General features: G+C 48.5%; 1 protein-coding gene across 1 annotated transcript in view; it reads left to right on the top strand.

Annotated features, from left to right (window-relative positions):
- LOC306927372 (transcription factor E2-alpha-like) overlaps positions 1 to 24,180 on the top strand; it is an 83,305-nt gene that overhangs the window by 19,077 nt on the left and 40,048 nt on the right. The window contains exons 4-6 of the mRNA XM_079507083.1: positions 16,392 to 16,480; positions 17,576 to 17,654; positions 23,936 to 23,982. Coding sequence (XP_079363209.1) covers positions 16,392 to 16,480; positions 17,576 to 17,654; positions 23,936 to 23,982 — 215 coding nt within the window. The remainder of the gene's footprint in view (positions 1 to 16,391; positions 16,481 to 17,575; positions 17,655 to 23,935; positions 23,983 to 24,180) is intronic.

Below are 24,180 nucleotides of genomic sequence, written 5' to 3'. Positions count from 1 at the left end.
CACACAATGCAGCGCTGGGCTGGGCTGGGCTGGGCGGGCGGAGGACAAAAGACACGGGTCACACAGGAGAGGAAAAAACACACAAAACACGAGAGTCAGCCAGCATATGTGGGCTATGCGGGGGTATTGGTTTCACTGATAGCTAATACACATCACACACACCCCCTACTGCAGTGGTCTGGGGACCACCCCCTACTGCAGTGGTCCGGGGACCACCCCCTACTCCAGTGGTCTGGGGACCACCAGTCACACCCCCTACTGCAGTGGTCCGGGGACCACCCCCTACTTCAGTGGTCCGGGGACCACCAGCCACACCCCCTACTTCAGTGGTCCGGGGACCACCAGCCACACCCCCTACTTCAGTGGTCTGGGGACCACCAGTCACACCCCCTACTGCAGTGGTCTGGGGACCACCAGTCACACCCCCTACTTCAGTGGTCCGGGGACCACCAGTCACACCCCCTACTTCAGTGGTCCGGGGACCACCAGTCACACCCCCTACTGCAGTGGTCCGGGGACCACCAGTCACACCCCCTACTTCAGTGGTCTGGGGACCACCCCCTACTGCAGTGGTCCGGGGACCACCCCCTACTGCAGTGGTCCGGGGACCACCCCCTACTGCAGTGGTCCGGGGACCACCAGTCACACCCCCTACTCCAGTGGTCCGGGGACCACCAGTCACACCCCCTACTCCAGTGGTCTGGGGACCACCAGTCACACCCCCTACTCCAGTGGTCCGGGGACCACCAGTCACACCCCCTACTCCAGTGGTCTGGGGACCACCAGTCACACCCCCTACTGCAGTGGTCCGGGGACCACCAGTCACACCCCCTACTTCAGTGGTCTGGGGACCACCCCCTACTGCAGTGGTCCGGGGACCACCCCCTACTGCAGTGGTCCGGGGACCACCCCCTACTGCAGTGGTCCGGGGACCACCCCCTACTGCAGTGGTCCGGGGACCACCAGTCACACCCCCTACTGCAGTGGTCCGGGGACCACCAGTCACACCCCCTACTCCAGTGGTCTGGGGACCACCAGTCACACCCCCTACTCCAGTGGTCCGGGGACCACCCCCTACTGCAGTGGTCCGGGGACCACCCCCTACTGCAGTGGTCCGGGGACCACCAGTCACACCCCCTACTCCAGTGGTCTGGGGACCACCCCCTACTCCAGTGGTCTGGGGACCACCCCCTACTCCAGTGGTCCGGGGACCACCCCCTACTCCAGTGGTCTGGGGACCACCAGTCACACCCCCTACTCCAGTGGTCCGGGGACCACCCCCTACTCCAGTGGTCTGGGGACCACCCCCTACTCCAGTGGTCCGGGGACCACCAGTCACACCCCCTACTCCAGTGGTCCGGGGACCACCCCCTACTCCAGTGGTCTGGGGACCACCAGTCACACCCCCTACTCCAGTGGTCCGGGGACCACCCCCTACTCCAGTGGTCTGGGGACCACCCCCTACTCCAGTGGTCCGGGGACCACCAGTCACACCCCCTACTTCAGTGGTCTGGGGACCACCCCCTACTCCAGTGGTCCGGGGACCACCAGTCACACCCCCTACTCCAGTGGTCCGGGGACCACCCCCTACTTCAGTGGTCTGGGGACCACCCCCTACTCCAGTGGTCCGGGGACCACCAGTCACACCCCCCTACTCCAGTGGTCCGGGGACCACCAGTCACACCCCCTACTGCAGTGGTCCGGGGACCACCAGTCACACCCCCTACTGCAGTGGTCTGGGGACCACCAGTCACACCCCCTACTGCAGTGGTCCGGGGACCACCAGTCACACCCCCTACTTCAGTGGTCTGGGGACCACCAGTCACACCCCCTACTCCAGTGGTCTGGGGACCACCAGTCACACCCCCTACTGCAGTGGTCCGGGGACCACCAGTCACACCTCCTACTCCAGTGGTCTGGGGACCACCCCCTACTCCAGTGGTCTGGGGACCACCCCCTACTCCAGTGGTCTGGGGACCACCAGTCACACCCCCTACTCCAGTGGTCTGGGGACCACCCCCTACTCCAGTGGTCTGGGGACCACCCCCTACTGCAGTGGTCCGGGGACCACCCCCTACTCCAGTGGTCCGGGGACCACCCCCTACTCCAGTGGTCTGGGGACCACCAGTCACACCCCCTACTGCAGTGGTCCGGGGACCACCAGTCACACCCCCTACTGCAGTGGTCTGGGGACCACCAGTCACACCCCCTACTGCAGTGGTCCGGGGACCACCAGTCACACCCCCTACTCCAGTGGTCTGGGGACCACCAGTCACACCCCCTACTGCAGTGGTCTGGGGACCACCAGTCACACCCCCTACTGCAGTGGTCCGGGGACCACCAGTCACACCCCCTACTGCAGTGGTCCGGGGACCACCAGTCACACCCCCTACTTCAGTGGTCTGGGGACCACCAGTCACACCCCCTACTTCAGTGGTCTGGGGACCACCAGTCACACCCCCTACTCCAGTGGTCCGGGGACCACCCCCTACTGCAGTGGTCCGGGGACCACCCCCTACTGCAGTGGTCCGGGGACCACCAGTCACACCCCCTACTCCAGTGGTCTGGGGACCACCCCCTACTCCAGTGGTCTGGGGACCACCCCCTACTCCAGTGGTCCGGGGACCACCAGTCACACCCCCTACTCCAGTGGTCCGGGGACCACCCCCTACTCCAGTGGTCTGGGGACCACCAGTCACACCCCCTACTCCAGTGGTCCGGGGACCACCCCCTACTCCAGTGGTCTGGGGACCACCCCCTACTCCAGTGGTCCGGGGACCACCAGTCACACCCCCTACTTCAGTGGTCTGGGGACCACCCCCTACTCCAGTGGTCCGGGGACCACCAGTCACACCCCCTACTCCAGTGGTCCGGGGACCACCCCCTACTTCAGTGGTCTGGGGACCACCCCCTACTCCAGTGGTCCGGGGACCACCAGTCACACCCCCTACTCCAGTGGTCCGGGGACCACCAGTCACACCCCCTACTGCAGTGGTCCGGGGACCACCAGTCACACCCCCTACTGCAGTGGTCTGGGGACCACCAGTCACACCCCCTACTGCAGTGGTCCGGGGACCACCAGTCACACCCCCTACTTCAGTGGTCTGGGGACCACCAGTCACACCCCCTACTCCAGTGGTCTGGGGACCACCAGTCACACCCCCTACTGCAGTGGTCCGGGGACCACCAGTCACACCTCCTACTCCAGTGGTCTGGGGACCACCCCCTACTCCAGTGGTCTGGGGACCACCCCCTACTCCAGTGGTCTGGGGACCACCCCCTACTCCAGTGGTCTGGGGACCACCAGTCACACCCCCTACTCCAGTGGTCTGGGGACCACCCCCTACTCCAGTGGTCTGGGGACCACCCCCTACTGCAGTGGTCCGGGGACCACCCCCTACTCCAGTGGTCCGGGGACCACCCCCTACTCCAGTGGTCTGGGGACCACCAGTCACACCCCCTACTGCAGTGGTCCGGGGACCACCAGTCACACCCCCTACTGCAGTGGTCTGGGGACCACCAGTCACACCCCCTACTGCAGTGGTCCGGGGACCACCAGTCACACCCCCTACTCCAGTGGTCTGGGGACCACCAGTCACACCCCCTACTGCAGTGGTCTGGGGACCACCAGTCACACCCCCTACTGCAGTGGTCCGGGGACCACCAGTCACACCCCCTACTGCAGTGGTCCGGGGACCACCAGTCACACCCCCTACTTCAGTGGTCTGGGGACCACCAGTCACACCCCCTACTGCAGTGGTCTGGGGACCACCAGTCACACCCCCTACTGCAGTGGTCTGGGGACCACCAGCCACACCCCCTACTGCAGTGGTCCGGGGACCACCCCCTACTCCAGTGGTCTGGGGACCACCCCCTACTCCAGTGGTCTGGGGACCACCCCCTACTCCAGTGGTCCGGGGACCACCAGTCACACCCCCTACTGCAGTGGTCTGGGGACCACCAGTCACACCCCCTACTCCAGTGGTCCGGGGACCACCAGTCACACCCCCTACTGCAGTGGTCTGGGGACCACCCCCTACTCCAGTGGTCCGGGGACCACCAGTCACACCCCCTACTGCAGTGGTCTGGGGACCACCCCCTACTCCAGTGGTCCGGGGACCACCCCCTATACTCCAGTGGTCCGGGGACCACCCCCTACTCCAGTGGTCCGGGGACCACCCCCTACTTCAGTGGTCCGGGGACCACCAGTCACACCCCCTATACTCCAGTGGTCCGGGGACCACCCCCTACTCCAGTGGTCCGGGGACCACCCCCTACTGCAGTGGTCTGGGGACCACCAGTCACATCTCTCCACAGCTAGGAATACCGTCCATATTCAACATTTTTGTAACTTTTTTTGTAATTAACACATTTATTGCTTTACTTTACGATCAGATTATACATATTTTCCCTGCTGCAGTTTTTCACCAACCTTTGAAGAATAATGAAGGTAATAACCCTGGTAACTCGTGGTCAAAATAGAAAAATATATATACACTACAGTGTCACACAAGTAGCGAATATACTGCTCGAAATGCGAGTCGGCACGTTGTGAGCTTGTAGATCTGCTGCTTTTGATGCTTTTGAATTTAAAACAAACTCCCCAACAAGTTCTCAGAAACTGTAAAAAAGGCCGATCTACAAGCTCAGGCCTCATGGTGGTGATGTGCTCACTGGGAGCTGATCTACAAGCTCAGGCCTCATGGTGGTGATGATGTGCTCACTGGGAGCTGATCTACAAGCTCAGGCCTCATGGTGGTGATGATGTGCTCACTGGGAGCTGATCTACAAGCTCAGGCCTCATGGTGGTGATGTGCTCACTGGGAGCTGATCTACAAGCTCAGGCCTCATGGTGGTGGTGATGTGCTCACTGAGAGCTGATCTACAAGCTCAGGCCTCATGGTGGTGGTGATGTGCTCACTGGGAGCTGATCTACAAGCTCAGGCCTCATGGTGGTGGTGATGTGCTCACTGGGAGCTGATCTACAAGCTCAGGCCTCATGGTGGTGATGTGCTCACTGGGAGCTGATCTACAAGCTCAGGCCTCATGGTGGTGATGTGCTCACTGAGAGCTGATCTACAAGCTCAGGCCTCATGGTGGTGATGTGCTCACTGAGCTGGCGGAGCAGCTGTTTGCGGTATTTGTCGTACAAAGAAGTACACATAGTGTGTAAGGCTGAAGTATTTAACCCATTTTGGGCGGGAACCCCTTTTGGTGTTAGCATTATGTTATGCTTTAGCTATTGAAAAATAGCTAAAGCATCTACAAGCTTGTAGGTCTGCTATTTTTGAAAAATCGAAGAACGACTGACATAAAAACATAGATTTTTCAGAAAACTGTCAGGATGTAGAAGACATTTTTAGAATCTGATCTCAGGTCAAAATGAATAACGTGGTTTAAAGATATCAGATTTTATCATTTGTGGTGGATCTTATCTTTGAGAAATCATTTCCTCTAGTAGTAGACAGTAGTACACGTTACAGTACATATCATTTGTGTAATTTAATAAGGGAACTTTGTGGTGTTTCACAGAACTTAAGTTTGAAGCAGGTTGTGGTGTGATCCTCAGATCCTCTGACCTTGTGGACCAGGTTGTGGTGTGATCCTCAGATCCTCTGACCTTGAACCAGGTTGTGGTGTGATCCTCAGATCCTCTGGCCTTGAAGCAGGTTGTGGTGTAATCCTCAGATCCTCTGACCTTGAACCAGGTTGTGGTGTGATCCTCAGATCCTCTGGCCTTGAAGCAGGTTGTGGTGTAATCCTCAGATCCTCTGACCTTGAACCAGGTTGTGGTGTGATCCTCAGATCCTCTGACCTTGAAGCAGGTTGTGGTGTAATCCTCAGATCCTCTGACCTTGAAGCAGGTTGTGGTGTAATCCTCAGATCCTCTGACCTTGAACCAGGTTGTGGTGTGATCCTCAGATCCTCTGACCTTGTGGACCAGGTTGTGGTGTGATCCTCAGATCCTCTGACCTTGTGGACCAGGTTGTGGTGTGATCCTCAGATCCTCTGACCTTGTGAAGCAGGTTGTGGTGTGATCCTCAGATCCTCTGACCTTGTGAACCAGGTTGTGGTGTGATCCTCAGATCCTCAGATCCTCTGACCTTGTGGACTCTCATTTCAGCAGGTTGTGGTGTGATCCTCAGATCCTCTGACCTTGTGAAGCAGGTTGTGGTGTGATCCTCAGATCCTCTGACCTTGTGAAGCAGGTTGTGGTGTGATCCTCAGATCCCCTGACCTTGTGGACTCTCATTGGTCAGGTTGTGGTGTGATCCTCAGATCCTCTGACCTTGTGAAGCAGGTTGTGGTGTGATCCTCAGATCCTCTGACCTTGTGGACTCTCATTGGTCAGGTTGTGGTGTGATCCTCAGATCCTCTGACCTTGTGGACTCTCATTGGTCAGGTTGTGGTGTGATCCTCAGATCCTCTGACCTTGAAGCAGGTTGTGGTGTGATCCTCAGATCCTCTGACCTTGTGGACTCTCATTGGTCAGGTTGTAGTGTGATCCTCAGATCCTCAGATCCTCTGACCTTGTGGACCAGGTTGTGGTGTGATCCTCAGATCCTCAGATCCTCTGACCTTGTGGACTCTCATTTCCCTAGAAAGTGTTCAGTGCGTCTACTGAGTCACTTTGATTAGAGTTGGTTGTGTTTTAGGAAGGATTACGTAAGAAACAGTCAAACGTTGTGAGAATAGTAGATCCTACTGCGACGCCTTGTGACCTTTCACAATATTTGGAACAAGGTCAAACTAAATGTGATGACTACAATTCCCACGGCTTGTCATGCTTCATTCATGCTAGTGTTGGTGCTGTTAGCTTCATTCATGCTAGTGTCGGTGCTGTTAGCTTCATTCATGCTAGTGTCGGTGCTGTTAGCTTCATTCATGCTAGTGTTGGTGCTGTTAGCTTCATTCATGCTAGTGTCGGTGCTGTTAGCTTCATTCATGCTAGTGTTGGTGCTGTTAGCTTCATTCATGCTAGTGTTGCTGCTGTTAGCTTCATTCATGCTAGTGTTGCTGCTGTTAGCCTCATTCATGCTAGTGTCGGTGCTGTTAGCCTCATTCATGCTAGTGTTGGTGCTGTTAGCCTCATTCATGCTAGTGTTGGTGCTGTTAGCTTCATTCATGCTACTGTCGGTGCTGTTAGCTTCATTCATGCTAGTGTCGGTGCTGTTAGCTTCATTCATGCTAGTGTCGGTGCTGTTAGCCTCATTCATGCTAGTGTCGGTGCTGTTAGCTTCATTCATGCTAGTGTTGGTGCTGTTAGCCTCATTCATGCTAGTGTTGGTGCTGTTAGCTTCATTCATGCTAGTGTCGGTGCTGTTAGCTTCATTCATGCTAGTGTCGGTGCTGTTAGCTTCATTCATGCTAGTGTCGGTGCTGTTAGCTTCATTCATGCTAGTGTCGGTGCTGTTAGCCTCATTCATGCTAGTGTCGGTGCTGTTAGCTTCATTCATGCTAGTGTTGGTGCTGTTAGCTTCATTCATGCTAGTGTTGGTGCTGTTAGCCTCATTCATGCTAGTGTTGGTGCTGTTAGCTTCATTCATGCTAGTGTCGGTGCTGTTAGCTTCATTCATGCTAGTGTCGGTGCTGTTAACTTCATTCATGCTAGTGTTGGTGCTGTTAGCTTCATTCATGCTAGTGTTGGTGCTGTTAGCCTCATTCATGCTAGTGTCGGTGCTGTTAGCTTCATTCATGCTAGTGTTGGTGCTGTTAGCTTCATTCATGCTAGTGTTGGTGCTGTTAGCTTCATTCATGCTAGTGTTGGTGCTGTTAGCTTCATTCATGCTAGTGTTGGTGCTGTTAGCTTCATTCATGCTAGTGTTGGTGCTGTTAGCTTCATTCATGCTAGTGTCGGTGCTGTTAGCTTCATTCATGCTAGTGTCGGTGCTGTTAGCCTCATTCATGCTAGTGTTGGTGCTGTTAGCTTCATTCATGCTAGTGTTGGTGCTGTTAGCCTCATTCATGCTAGTGTCGGTGCTGTTAGCTTCATTCATGCTAGTGTTGGTGCTGTTAGCTTCATTCATGCTAGTGTTGGTGCTGTTAGCTTCATTCATGCTAGTGTTGGTGCTGTTAGCTTCATTCATGCTAGTGTCGGTGCTGTTAGCTTCATTCATGCTAGTGTTGGTGCTGTTAGCTTCATTCATGCTAGTGTCGGTGCTGTTAGCTTCATTCATGCTAGTGTCGGTGCTGTTAGCCTCATTCATGCTAGTGTTGGTGCTGTTAGCTTCATTCATGCTAGTGTCGGTGCTGTTAGCTTAATTCATGCTAGTGTCGGTGCTGTTAGCCTCATTCATGCTAGTGTTGGTGCTGTTAGCCTCATTCATGCTAGTGTTGGTGCTGTTAGCTTCATTCATGCTAGTGTCGGTGCTGTTAGCTTCATTCATGCTAGTGTCGGTGCTGTTAGCTTCATTCATGCTAGTGTCGGTGCTGTTAGCTTCATTCATGCTAGTGTCGGTGCTGTTAGCTTCATTCATGCTAGTGTCGGTGCTGTTAGCTTAATGCATGCTAGTGTTGGTGCTGTTAGCTTCATTCATGCTAGTGTCGGTGCTGTTAGCTTCATTCATGCTAGTGTCGGTGCTGTTAGCCTCATTCATGCTAGTGTCGGTGCTGTTAGCCTCATTCATGCTAGTGTCGGTGCTGTTAGCTTCATTCATGCTAGTGTCGGTGCTGTTAGCTTCATTCATGCTAGTGTCGCTGCTGTTAGCTTCATTCATGCTAGTGTTGGTGCTGTTAGCCTCATTCATGCTAGTGTCGGTGCTGTTAGCTTCATTCATGCTAGTGTCGGTGCTGTTAGCTTCATTCATGCTAGTGTCGGTGCTGTTAGCTTCATTCATGCTAGTGTCGCTGCTGTTAGCTTCATTCATGCTAGTGTCGCTGCTGTTAGCTTCATTCATGCTAGTGTCGGTGCTGTTAGCTTCATTCATGCTAGTGTTGGTGCTGTTAGCTTCATTCATGCTAGTGTCGGTGCTGTTAGCCTCATTCATGCTAGTGTCGGTGCTGCTGTTAGCTTCATTAATGCTAGTGTTGGTGCTGTTAGCTTCATTCATGCTAGTGTTGGTGCTGTTAGCTTCATTCATGCTAGTGTTGCTGCTGTTAGCTTCATTCATGCTAGTGTTGGTGCTGTTAGCTTCATTCATGCTAGTGTCGGTGCTGTTAGCTTCATTCATGCTAGTGTTGCTGCTGTTAGCTTCATTCATGCTAGTGTTGGTGCTGTTAGCTTCATTCATGCTAGTGTTGGTGCTGTTAGCTTCATTCATGCTAGTGTCGGTGCTGTTAGCTTCATTCATGCTAGTGTTGGTGCTGTTAGCCTCATTCATGCTAGTGTTGGTGCTGTTAGCCTCATTCATGCTAGTGTCGGTGCTGTTAGCTTCATTCATGCTAGTGTCGGTGCTGTTAGCTTCATTCATGCTAGTGTCGGTGCTGTTAGCTTCATTCATGCTAGTGTTGGTGCTGTTAGCTTCATTCATGCTAGTGTTGCTGCTGTTAGCCTCATTCATGCTTCACTAGGTAGAAAGTCAACATCATCCATCTTTCATTTCACAGAAGGGAGCCTCCGAAAGCGAGAGTTCTTGAAAGTGTATTTTTAAACCGGTTCTCGGGGCTGAAATGAAATGGCAGAAGTGGAATGTGTAGAGGATGGAATGTGTAGAGGATTTGCATGGATTTCCTCTCCTTCACGTTGTGACTTCCTTGAGATGGGAGACGGTGTGTGTCTGTGTGACATGACTAGATGTGTTTGTTAAAAGGAATTCCCTTGGCGGCACGCCAGGCTTCACAGGCCACACACTGTCACTAAGCACATTTACTCAAGGACTGTACTTGGTCTAAATAAATAAATGTAGGCCTACCCATTTAGACCCGATTCTACAAATGTCTTCTAAATCCTGACAATTTCATGTTTCTATGTCAGTGGTTCTGAAACTATTTTATGTCAAGGACCCCCGGAATTATATGTAGGCTAATTGGCCGCCGACCCCCACCTGAACATTATGTAGTTCTATAGGGTCTGAACATATGTAGTTCTATAGGCAGCCCCCAGAAGACCCCCACCTGAACCCGACCCCCACCTGAACATATGTAGTTCTATAGGGTCTGAACATATGTAGTTCTATAGGCAGCCCCCAGAAGCAAAGATTTGAGTTAAAAACGTTCTCTCTGAAAGAATATACCTTCAAAGATTTGCGACACATTTTCAACGATTTAAAAAAAATAGCAGGTCTAGCTATGAGCTTGTAGATCTGCTATTTTTCAGCAGCTAAAGTATAACATAATGCTTAAAACACCAGAAGGGGTTCCCGTCCAGAATGGGTTAAGGAAAGGTTGCCAGTACCACTCCATACCACTGCCTTGAAGAGAAAACAAACCTCTTAAGATGTTCCGGGTTTCTTCCTATCTTGAGGTAGTAATGGAATAATTCACCTCCCGGTTTTTTTTTTTGGGGGGGGGGGGGGGGGAAATTAATTAAAGGCGGGGGCTTTTCAGAGTAAAATCTGCCTCACTCTATAGCGCCTTTTATTGTGAAAAAAATCCCCGGCAAAATAAAAACTGTGTGTTAACTGGTCATTGGTAAATGAGCCACACACTATCTATTCGTACGGCGTGACAGCCTGCCCAGCACACACACTCACACGACAGAACACATTCCCGCTCGCTGTGACCTTGTGAACTTTCTCCAGAGACGAGACGCGGTCGCGGTGGTGTGTATTAGTGATCCTATAGCGTGCTTGTGGACGTCTGACGTGTCTTGTTGTATCTGTGACTGATACGTGACTCACTCAGATAAAGCGTCTCGCCCCCCCTGGCTGTGTTACGGACGGCGTTAGCATTCTACATTGTTTTACACTATATCAATAACCCATTAAGACCTGAGACCAGATTCTATACATACATCCTGGACAGTTTTCTGGAAAAAAAAACTATGTTTCTGTGTTCTCAAACTATTTCATGTCAAGGAATTAGAATTATCTGTATTTGGCCGCGGACCCCCATCTGAAAATATGCAGTTCCAGGGACCCCCACCACCACCAGAAGGGACCCCCCACCACCAGAAGCAAAGATTTGATTTCAAAAGGATACATAATCCAAGATTTGCTCCACATTCTCCCGTGTGTGTGTGTGTGTGTGTGTGTGTGTGTGTGTGTGTGTGTGTGTGTGTGTGTGTGTGTGTGTGTGTGTGTGTACGGTGCAGTGTGACTCAGGCTGACTGTGTTTCCAGTATTTCTCTTCCTGTATAATTATAGACCAGCCGTCGGTTGTGCTCTCTGGGAGATGGGACGGTCTCTAAGGGCCGTTGTGCTCTCTGGGAGATGGGACGGTCTCTAAGGGCCGTTGTGCTCTCTGGGAGATGGGACGGTCTCTAAGGGCCTTTGTGCTCTCTGGGAGATGGGACGGTCTCTAAGGGCCGTTGTGCTCTCTGGGCGATGGGACGGTCTCGAAGGGCCGTTGTGCTCTCTGGGCGATGGGACGGTCTCTAAGGGCCGTTGTGCTCTCTGGGAGATGGGACGGTATCTAAGGGCCGTTGTGCTCTCTGGGCGATGGGACGGTCTCTAAGGGGCGTTGTGCTCTCTGGGAGATGGGACGGTCTCTAAGGGCCGTTGTGCTCTCTGGGAGATGGGACGGTCTCTAAGGGCCGTTGTGCTCTATGGGAGATGGGGCGGTCTCTAAGGGGCGTTGTGCTCTCTGGGAGATGGGACGGTCTCTAAGGGCCGTTGTGCTCTCTGGGAGATGGGACGGTCTCTTAAGGGGCATTGTGCTCTCTGGGAGATGGGGCGGTCTCTAAGGGGCGTTGTGCTCTCTGGGAGATGGGATGGTCTCTAAGGGGCATTGTGCTCTCTGGGAGATGGGACAGGATGGCCTCCCAGCCACGCTTGATTTGGATGTCGTTTTCATTCATAGGGCTCTATTCCCTAAACGTCTTAGCATTTTCTTTTTTTTACTATTTTGAAAAATGTTTTAGAACTAGCCGATCTATCGACGCGTTGTGAGCTTGTAGATCGGCTAGTGCTGATTGGCGAGCCTTCACGACCGTTTGGCACGCGGGGCGGCTCGCCGGAACCGCTCTGTAGAGGTGCTGAGATGTGATTCTATAGACGTCAGAGTGGCTCTGTAGAGGTGCTGAACTGCCCACAGCCCTCCTATGAGACACAGACTGGTTTCTGAACCGCCCACAGCCCTCCTATGAGACACAGACTGGTTTCTGAACTGCCCACAGCCCTCCTATGAGACACAGACTGGTTTCTGAACCGCCCACAGCCCTCCTATGAGACACAGACTGGTTTCTGAACTGCCCACAGCCCTCCTATGAGACACAGACTGGTTTCTGAACCGCCCACAGCCCTCCTATGAGACACAGACTGGTTTCTGAACCGCCCACAGCCCTCCTATGAGACACAGACTGGTTTCTGAACCGCCCACAGCCCTCCTATGAGACACAGACTGGTTTCTGAACCGCCCACAGCCCTCCTATGAGACACAGACTGGTTTCTGAACCGCCCACAGCCCTCCTATGAGACACAGACTGGTTTCTGAACCGCCCACAGCCCTCCTATGAGACACAGACTGGTTTCTGAACCGCCCACAGCCCTCCTATGAGACACAGACTGGTTTCTGAACCGCCCACAGCCCTCCTATGAGACACAGACTGGTTTCTGAACTGCCCACAGCCCTCCTATGAGACACAGACTGAGTAGAAAATAAATGTTCGCATTTTATCATGATCATTAGTGAGGACCAATTTTATGAAGTTAGGTTGAAAAGTGGTGAAGTGGTCCTTTAAAAGGCTCAAGGTTCTGTGTGAAAATAAACAAACAGAATAATATCATTCTGTTGTTGTGGAGGTGGAGCGCTAGCTGTGTGGAGGGTGATGATATATTATTGACTGTGTGCGCGCGTGTACGTGTGCGTGCGTGCGTGCGTGCGTGCGTGCGTGCGTGCGTGCGTGCGTGCGTGCGTGCGTGCGTGCGTGCGCACGAGTGTGCCCAACATTATGCACATGCATAACATTAGCCTGTGCATCATTCCAGAGCACATTGGACAGGGTTCCTCACTAGGCTAACACATTGGACAGGGTTCCTCACTAGGCTAACACACGGGGACAGAAATGCCTGTCGTATCTTTCCCACATGTTTACACGTTTAGAAGCACATTCTGATCTGGTCATTTAGTCTTAAATCTTAGTCTTTAGTCTTAGGCAATACAATGAACACTGGTTTATAATCGAGAACGCACAACAATCGACGTGTTTTGGAAACGAACGTGATCACATTGATTGATTCACTGTTGGTGATCTATGAACGTTTCCCAGCTCTCCCTTCCTTGATTGACGTGTCGGCTGACAGGCGACCATATCGTCTTTGATTGACGTGTCGGCTGACAGTCTATTCCGGCGATGTCGTTCGCGTCTAGATCGCGGTCGGTTGTCACGACGACCCGGTAGCTTCCTGTGGGGCGCTGAGGACCCATCACTGCTGGTGGAGACCCCTCCCCCACACAGCCCCCCCCCCCCCCTTCACTCCTGTTAACCCATTTAGCACGGGAACCCCTTTCGCTGTTTTAAGGATTATGTTATACTTTAGCTGTTGAGAAATAGCAGATGTACAAGCGAGTGCCGCGCTACGAGCTTGTAGATCTTCTTATTTTTGAAAAATCCTTGAAAATGCGTCGCAAATCTTTGAATGTATCTTCTTTCAGAGCCAACGTTTATAAACTATAATCTTTGCTTCCGGGCGGGGAGGCGGTCCCTGGAACTACATATTTTCAGGTGGGGGTCCGCGGCCAAATACAGATCATTCTGGGGGTCCTTGATGTGAAAAGGGTTGAGCACCACCGATATAAAACATTCAGAAAACTGATTTAGAAGAGATTTGTTTTTAGAATCTGCTCAGTCCACAATGGGTTAAATATCCCCCCCCCCCCCCTGCCCCTCCTCCCTCCCCTCATCTCCTCCGCGTTTTAATTAGACAACAAAACAAAAAATATGAATATTCATAGAGCGGAGCCTCATTAATATGCACAATTATGCAAATCAGCGCGCAATTAAGCTTCAGCTCTCTCGCCCCCCCAGAGATGCTGCTGTGTCGAGAGAGAGAGAGAGAGAGAGAGAGAGAGAGAGAGAGAGAGAGAGAGAGAGAGAGAGAGAGAGAGAGAGAGAGAGAGAGAGAGAGAGAGAGAGAGAGAGAGAGAGAGAGAGAGAGAGAGAGAGAGAGAGAGAGAGAGAGAGAGAGAGAGAGAGAGAGAGAGAGAGAGAGAGAGAGAGAGAGAGAGAGAGAGAGAGAGAGAGAGAGAGAGAGAGAGAGAGAGAGAGAGAGAGAGAGAGAGAGAGAGAGAGAGAGAGAGAGAGAGAGAGAGAGATTTCTGCTTCACCAGTTTTTAAAATCACTCCCTTCCCCCCCACACACTCTCTCTGTCTCCGTGTCTCAAAGCTGTGATGGTCTTATAGATCTGGTATCCTGTAGTGTTTATAGTTTATAGATCTGCCATCCTGTAGAGTATAGTTTATAGATCTGCCATCCTGTAGAGTCTATAGTTTATAGATCTGCCATCCTGTAGAGTCTATAGTTTATAGATCTGCCATCCTGTAGAGTCTATAGTTTATAGATCTGCCATCCTGTAGAGTCTATAGTTTATAGATCTGCCATCCTGTAGAGTCTATAGTTTATAGATCTGCCATCCTGTAGAGTCTATAGTTTATAGATCTGCCATCCTGTAGAGTCTATAGTTTATAGATCTGCCATCCTGTAGAGTCTATAGTTTATAGATCTGCCATCCTGTAGAGTCTATAGTTTATAGATCTGCCATCCTGTAGTGTCTATAGTTCCAGTCTACCAGTATTCTATTCGTGTGGTCTGTTAGATCTGGCTGTTTTGCGACGCACGTCACCGTACGCAAAGGCTGAGTCTCTGACGTAGTTCACCCGGCGGCCATCTTGCTTCGGGGCTACAGTACAGTATGTTCTATGGCAGCTCAAACATAACTCGCTCAAATCTTGACGGATTTACAAACGGGTTGGTTTATTACAAACGTTGCCAACGTGGCTATGATTCAGGACGCTTATCTGCTTAACACCCTCCGCGCCATTGCCGACGATCAAAGTCAATTGAAGCCTAATTTTGATACTGACGCTTAACGCCATTGCCGACGGCCTTCGGCAATTGAGTTTTTATAGCGCGTTCGATTGCTCGAGCCAAAATGCTACTCACGTTAGCCGGTTAGCTAGCTGTGTTGTTAGCACAGCACTGGATCGCCCATCTTAGATCGTCGTCGCCATAAGAATCCATTCTATCCATTTCTTTCAATCGCCTGTATCTCCTATTCCTTGTCCCAGATGGCATTTTTGGTCAAAACAGCGTTTCTTTGACGGCACAGAGCTGACGATCTAGAGCTCTCCGGAGCTCTGGTCAGGATTCAGAATGTAAACAAGGCCCGCCCAGCTGTGTGAAAACTCCTAACTTAGGTCTACTGTTTTTGGAGTGGAAATGGCGGCTTTTCAAAATAAGAGCTCAAATTAAAAAAATGCTGGCGTGAATTAGATCCTAATTTTTCAATAAATGCTAGCGGCCTAAGTGTTAATGTTGTTTTTTATATGAACGTCGTATAAAAGCATATAAGTATGCGGACGTCTCTGACGTTTATAACAAACCAAACCGTTTGAAAATCGGTTGAAAATTGAGCAAGTTATGATTATTTAAAAGTGCATGCCCATAGACACAATGTTATGCAGCCCCGAGGTAAGATGACCGCCACGTAGCAACGTCGCTCTCCATTGGCCAGAGCGCGGGTCTAGCGCCATTCTTATATATATCTATGGTTTAACAGGGATGCCACAGACGCATTCGCTTGCATCACTGAGCGGACATTCGGTAGGCCAATCAGAGGCAGGTGGGGGCGGGTCTTAGTCGCTTGAGTGGCAGCGTGCGCTTGACTCCCGCCTTGGCTGTGCTTCCATGCGATTGGCTACAGGTCGCTCCAATGAATTGCAGTGGCCAATGAGGTCGCTCCAATGAAACTGCAGTGGCCAATGAGGTATCTAGCTTTTTATATCTGTGCTCTAACCCATAGACATGTAAAGGTAGCCCCTCCCCTCTCTGGAGCATATGTGCTCAAGGGAGGGCAAAACCTTCCCGAGGTTCCTAGCGAAGCCCCGCCCCCCACGGAAGCATGAGCACAGAGCGCATCTTCGGGTCTGATAAGTCCCGGAAAAGATGCACTGTGATTGGCCAGTAATCACTTGAGTGGCAGTCCACACATTCCGGCGTACTTCCTCCCCCAGTGTGGATTCTTCCGCCCCTCCTTCAACACACATCGCTACAACCAACTACAGCAGCCAATGAGGCATCTATTCTTTTAATGTCTATGCTCTACTAACCTGTGTGTGTGTGTTTCTTCTTCAGGTGTAGAGGAGAGGAGTGCCGTGGCCACCGCTGCCCCCTGGGGTCAAGGAGGAGGACAGCAGAGCAGTCCTGCGTTCAGCCAGGGACGGGTACGTTAGGAACAAGACCTCTACTGACTTTGTTTGTTTTGTTTTTGTACAGTTTACTACACACACACACACACACACACACACACACACGCGCGCACACACACACACATGCACGCACACACACACACACACACACACACACACACACACACACACACACACACACACACACACACACACACACACACACACACACACACACACACACACACACACACACACACACACACACACACAGCGTGTGTGCAGCGCTGCCCAAAAGGTAGATCTACCAGTAGATCACAGTAGTGCAGGTAGACCACATGGCATGGCCCTAAAACATATATCATAAGTATATAATATATATACTTTGGCATCAAAATATATAATTTGGCATCTGACACTTAAATTAAGGTGACTTGATTGATTGACATAAAAAATGGCCTGTTAACCCACAACAGAGTACTTTGTTTTCAAGAGTGTTGAGCACAAAGATAGTAGCATTAGTTACATAATAAAACAAATAAAAAAGCTATTTCCATCCCCCCCTATATTTCCCATTCCAAGTATGTTTGTAATGTTCTTTAAACTATTTTCAGCAATGAGATCCTATTTTTCGGTGGGTAGATCTTGTTGCACTGGTCACTTGGAAAGTAGCTCTTAAGTCAAAAAAGTCTGGGCACCCCCTGGTGTACAGTGTGTGGACCAAGTTTCTAATAGATTATTTATGCCCCAAAATCTATAAATCTCACACTATTAAGGCAACCGGCCGGTTCCACACGCTGCACAAGGTGCCCTTTTTTCACTTGAGCACCTGCCCAATATCGCTGATCTGGTTGTAGTTCTGCTAGTTTTGTGGCGAACACAGAAACGTTAAAATAGTGAGGGTCCTCTGGGGACCCCCTGTGGACCACAGGGACCCCCTGAGGACCCCCGAGCGGTCCCCGGGCCTGCCTTTGAGCCCCACTGCGTGGTTTCACCAGCCCACAGCCTCGGAGCTGTCCATCTGTGCTCTGAAGCAGGTGATGACATCACCACAGTGACACATAATTACAGGCCAGTGTATCTTTTCTTAAAGCTTATGCTATCTCCCCTCCTCCCCCCTCCCCCTCCCAGGCTTATGGCGAATCAGGAGGGCTGTACAGCGAACACGAGGGCATGGCCTCCGCCCCCATCTTTGGGCCCGGCGTTGCGGGTAAGTTTTCAAATCCAGCCTCACCCAAACACACATGCATGTCGTTGCCTTTCATCTAAAACCAGACTTCTAGAAGTTGGCAGTCCAGTCGTCGTCCGTCCCCCCTCTGCCCCCCCGACGGCTAAACCAACCCCCCTTGAGGTCATCCAGTGAGGACATGAATAACGGGGAGGATTTTAGAAACGCTCAACTAAAAAGCAAGAGTGTAGAAGTGGGTCTTGAGCTGTGCTTTAAAAGGTTCTCTGGCTAATAAGACAAATATGCTTTAACCCATTTTGACCTGAGGACGATTCTTCAAAAATCATCCTAACAGTTTTCTGAAAACCCTATGTTTCTATGTCAACCTTTTTCATGTCAAGGACCCCCAGAATTATCTCTATTGGGCCACGGACCCCCATCTCAAAATATGTTGTTCCAGGGACCCCCCCAGAAGCAAATATTTTAGTTAAAAATGTTCGCTCTGAAATATATATTCAAAGATTTGCACCACATTTTCACGACTTTTCAAAAATAGCAGACCTACAAGCTCGTAGCGTGCTATGAGCTTGTAGGTCTGCTATTTTTCAATAGCTAAAGCATGACATAATGCTTGAAACACCAAGGGGTTCCCGCCCAAAATGGCTTAAAACATTATTAGCTGGTGCATTCCATAGGGCTGGACCACACATGGACATATGACATCATCAACTTGCGACGGGACCAGTTCCTAATGTGAAATATTCTCTATTTATGAAATAAATAAAATATTGAAGGTGTTTTTATATTTTAAAGGGCTTTAAGGCATATGTGACCAGGTTTGACTGAGGGACTGCCATTTTATTCTTTTCCATTTGAAATTACCATGTAATTTTCATGTCATGTGAAAGCAGGGAATCATAGCTTCAAATTGACATTGGTTGTTCAGTTTGACCCACCAGTTTTGGAGATGTGGCTTATAGAGTAATGTCTTGCAGACAAACAGCGAGTTGAGAAAACAGGCTTGAAAGGTTCACTTCTGTGGTCTCTAACATTACACCTAGTTACATGTTTAAGCATTTATTTCATATTTACATGTCTTCTGTGGTCTCTAACATTACACCTAGCTACATGTTTAAGCATTTATTTCATATTTACATGTCTTCTGTGGTCTCTAACATTACACCTAGCTACATGTTTAAGCATTTATTTAATATTTACATGTCTTCTGTGGTCTCTAACATTACACCTATAGCTACATGTTTAAGCATTTATTTCATATTTACATGTCTTCTGTGGTCTCTAACATTACACCTAGCTACATGTTTAAGCGTTTATTTCATATTTACATGTCTTCTGTGGTCTCTAACATCACACCTAGCTACATGTTTAAGCATTTATTTCATATTTACATGTCTTCTGTGGTCTCTAACATTACACCTAGCTACATGTTTAAGCGTTTATTTCATATTTACATGTCTTCTGTGGACTCTAACATTACACCTAGCTACATGTTTAAGCGTTTATTTCATATTTACATGTCTTCTGTGGACTCTAACATTACACCTAGCTACATGTTTAAGCATCTATTTCATATTTACATGTCTTCTGTGGTCTGGGTCTCTACCATTAAACCTAGCTACATGTTTAAGCATCTATTTCATATTTACATGTCTTCTGTGGACTCTAACATTACACCTAGCTATATGTTTAAGCATCTATTTCATATTTACATGTCTTCTGTGGTCTCTAACATTACACCTAGCTACATGTTTAAGCATTTATTTCATATTTACATGTCTTCTGTGGTCTCTAACATTACACCTAGCTACATGTTTAAGCATTTATTTCATATTTACATGTCTTCTGTGGTCTCTAACATCACACCTAGCTACATGTTTAAGCATTTATTTCATATTTACATGTCTTCTGTGGTCTCTAACATCACACCTAGCTACATGTTTAAGCATTTATTTCATATTTACATGTCTTCTGTGGACTCTAACATTACACCTAGCTACATGTTTAAGCATTTATTTCCACGGACGATAAGACCAATAATTGGGACACATTGATAAGCCCTGATTCCTCAGCCTGGTGTCATGCTTAGGTTGGCGTGTGGAAAACAGCCGATCACACACTACAGTGCACGCACGCACGCACACACGCACGCACACGCACACACGCACACGCACACAGGTACATCAGAATCAGATGCTGCATAATAAAGGACAGTCTTATGGCGGTCTGTTGTTGCGTGTGACCTCTCTCTCTCTCTCTCCCAGCTTACAGACACTGCGGGTGTCTCTCTCTCTCTCTCTCTCTCTCTCTCTCTCTCTCTCTCTCTCTCTCTCTCAGCTTACAGTCACTGCGGGTGGGACTCTATCTTCTCCACGGAGAGCCTATCCATATTTATGCTTAGGTGGCTCTGGGATGAGGAGGGGGGGTAATCAGGGAAGGAGCGGACGGGGGGGAGGGGCGTGTGTGCGTGTGTGTGTGTGTGTGTGTGTGTGTGTGTGTCCCACCTCCACACACACACACCCACATGGTTAAGAGCACCCATGCGTGAACGAGCCCCCCCCCTGGGATTACGGTGGCCTATAGCCTCTCCTGAGCTGAACTGTCAGAAGGAGGGGGGACGTTGGGGGGGGGGGGGGGGGGGGATTACCCATGGACCGTTTATAATGGGCCCAATTTGTTGTTGATGTTGTTTAGTCCGTCCATAAACACATCATCATATGTGAGTCTTTTTGATACAGAGACGGACATACGAGGCAAGACTGACTGTTCAGGAGAGGAGAAAAACTGATTTTTATTATTATTACTATTTTTATTTCATCCAAAATGAGTTTAGCATTATGTTACACTTTAGCTATGGAAAAATAGCAGATCTACAAGCTGTTACGAGCTTGTAGATCTGCTATTTTTGAAAATGTGGTGGAAATATTTGAATATACTTTCAGAGCGAACGTTTTTAACTCAAATCTTTGCTTCTGGGAGGGTCCCTGGAACAACATATTTTCAGATGTGGGTCGGCGGCCAAATACATAATATTTGGGGGTCCTTGACATGAAAATGTTTGAGAACCACTGACATAGAAACATAGGTTTTAACCCTGTGAGAACCACTGACATAGAAACATAGGTTTTAACCCTGTGAGAACCACTGACATAGAAACATAGGTGGTTCGAGCGGTGGCCGAACGGATAGCGGAGCGGTCTTGATACCGGAAGGTCGCCAGTTCGAATCAGCGGTCCGACACGTTAAAATTACCACTGCTGAAGTGCCCTTGAACAAGGCATTGAACCACTACGATGAAATGTGTTCTATGAGCAGGGCCTGGCTGGAAACAAGTTCTTGAGCTTAGCCCAGATACCCTGGGTAAATATAGTAATCATTTCATTTCATTTCATTTCAACCCTGTGAGAACCACTGACATAGAAACATAGGTTTTAACCCTGTGAGAACCACTGACATAGAAACATAGGTTTTTCAGAAAACTGTTAGGATTTATAAGACATTGTTTTAGAATCGGCCTCAGGTCTAAATGAGTTAATAGCACAGCAGACTCTTCACATACTAGAGCAATGTAAATATGAAATAAATGCTTAAACATGTAGCTAGGTGTGATGTTAGAGACCACAGAAGACATGTAAATATTAAATAAATGCTTAAACATGTAGCTAGGTGTAATGTTAGAGTCCACAGAAGACATGTAAATATGAAATAAATGCTTAAACATGTAGCTAGGTGTAATGTTAGAGACCACAGAAGACATGTAAATATTAAATAAATGCTTAAACATGTAGCTAGGTGTAATGTTAGAGTCCACATAAGACATGTAAATATGAAATAAATGCTTAAACATGTAGCTAGGTGTAATGTTAGAGACCACAGAAGACATGTAAATATGAAGTAAATGCTTAAACATGTAGCTAGGTGTAATGTTAGAGACCACAGAAGACATGTAAATATGAAATAAATGCTTAAACATGTAGCTAGGTGTAATGTTAGAGACCACAGAAGACATGTAAATATGAAATAAATGCTTAAACATGTAGCTAGGTGTAATGTTAGAGACCACAGAAGACATGTAAATATGAAATAAATGCTTAAACATGTAGCTAGGTGTAATGTTAGATTCCACAGAAGACATGTACATATGAATTAAATGCTTAAACATGTAGCTAGGTGTAATGTTAGAGACCACAGAAGACATGTACATATGAAATAAATGCTTAAACATGTAGCTAGGTGTAATGTTAGAGACCACAGAAGACATGTACATATGAAATAAATGCTTAAACAGCTAGGTGTAATGTTAGAGACCACAGAAGACATGTAAATATGAATTAAATGCTTAAACATGTAGCTAGGTGTAATGTTAGAGACCACAGAAGACATTTAAATATGAATTAAATGCTTAAACATGTAGCTAGGTGTAATGTTAGAGACCACAGAAGACATGTAAATATGAAATCAATGCTTAAACATGTAGCTAGGTGTAATGTTAGAGACCACAGAAGACATGTAAATATGAAGTAAATGCTTAAACATGTAGCTAGGTGTAATGTTAGAGACCACAGAAGACATGTAAATATGAAGTAAATGCTTAAACATGTAGCTAGGTGTAATGTTAGAGACCACAGAAGACATGTAATACATGCTTAAACATGTAGCTAGGTGTAATGTTAGAGACCTAACAGAAGTGAACCTTTTTCAAGCTGTTTCTCTGCAAGACTTTACTCTATAAGCCATATCTCCAAAACTGGTGGGTCAAACTGAACAACCAATATGTCAATTTGAAGCTATGAGGAGGAAACCTCATAACTCAATGTTTAAGGTTTTAGATTTTTTTGGCATAAATCAGTGCTACTGAACACCCTTTACGTCTGGGTGTTGTTTCGGAAACATTGAACCAATGGAAAGTAGTAAAACGTGCTTTTGGACAAAACCTCTTAACTCCATTGGACTCTCAAAATGTCTGCTAAAGCAGCTAACTCCACCACCTCTCCCCCTGTCATGGAAGTAATTGACAATATATAAAGTTACAACACCAACTTTGATGAGGCTGTATCATAAGCTATAAGGTTTTCTTAATTTCCTGAAAAATGTATGTTTTTCATTTCCTGAAAAATGAACATTTGATTGATTGATTGATTGATTTCTTTATTTAAGTGTCATGCTTCAGAAGAAGCCCCGCCCGTATATGGACTTACAGGACACTTTCTTACACTTTACATAAACAATGACAATAAACCCACATGACAGTTTGAAAACAATGATCAAGTGATACCAAACTGACTGATACACTCCAGATCCTAATAAGGCAGATTACATAACATACAACATCAAATAATAATAATATAATAATACTAATAACATGTTGGAGTTATGAGGTTTCCTCCCGACAGCAGAGATATGCTGTATATAGACCATATCATGTATAGTATGTACAGTATGACCACAGCATGATAGGGGCGGCGGTGGCTCAGGGGTAGAGTGCCTGGATGGTAACCGTAAGGTTGCCAGTTCGAACCCGGGCTCCTGCAGAGTTACTGACGAAGTGTCCTTGAGCAAGACTCTGAACCCCTAATTGCTCCCGATGTGCTAGTTGGTGCCTTGCATGGTTTCCGCTGCCATCGGTGTATGTATGTGTGTGTGAATGGGTGAATGTAATGCACAATCTCTGTAAAGTGCCTTGGATAAAGGCGCTATATAAATGCACCATTTACCATTTACAGCAGATGGGAGGCGGCCGACTGGAGAGAGAAAGGGGAACGACATTGTGAATTTGTCGAAAAAACACAAAGAAATGCCCCTGTTTTGTTGGTGTTTTCGACAACGATGACCAGTGCTGCCAGATGTACCATATAGTTTGGATCAACAAATCCAAAAAGGCCCAAATGTACTATTATTAATTTCATATAAAAAAAATAGTGTGTGAATTTTCTAAATTCCGCTGGCTGTTTATTCGAGATCTGGTTTGGCTTTTCAAAATATGTCTATCTGTCAATCTGTCAATCTGTCTATCGGTCCAGTTTCAGGCTTTTATTTGTGTATAAGGTCCAGGAAGTTCAGGCTTTTATTTGTGTATAAGCTCCAAGAAGTTCAGGCTTTTATTTGTGTATAAGGTCCAAGAAGTTCAGGCTTTTATTTGTGTGAGGTCCAGGAAGTTGCCTGCTTCTACACAGCACAATGTGATGTGTTTTTTTTGTCTCATAGGAATCTCAGACAAGGTTGTTTCTTACACGAAATACGCTAAATATTTGTGTGAAATTACACAATTGCAATAATTACATGTCAATTTCTGTGTTGTTCTGCAGGAAAGCCTGAGCGAGGACCACCGTACCCGTCTTCGTTTGGGACACAGGTAATTATGGAAGCAGAGTTCTGTGACAGAGTGGTTTATACCGTATTAGTCCAGGGGCCAACAGTTTCATGGACTGATATCACCTAGCCCCTCCTATATACCACCCTGGCCAAGACCTACGCTGAAAAGACTATCAGCGGAAGTGGCGGAAGTGTTGCGTGTAAGATAACTACGTCACGCGGTGCGGCTGTGTTTACT

The sequence above is a fragment of the Electrona antarctica genome, assembly GCF_951216825.1.
Source record: "Electrona antarctica genome assembly, chromosome: 1".
Taxonomy (NCBI): domain Eukaryota; kingdom Metazoa; phylum Chordata; class Actinopteri; order Myctophiformes; family Myctophidae; genus Electrona; species Electrona antarctica.
The sequence above is the reverse complement of the archived record's forward strand: the minus strand, read 5'-3'. Positions and strand labels throughout refer to the sequence as shown.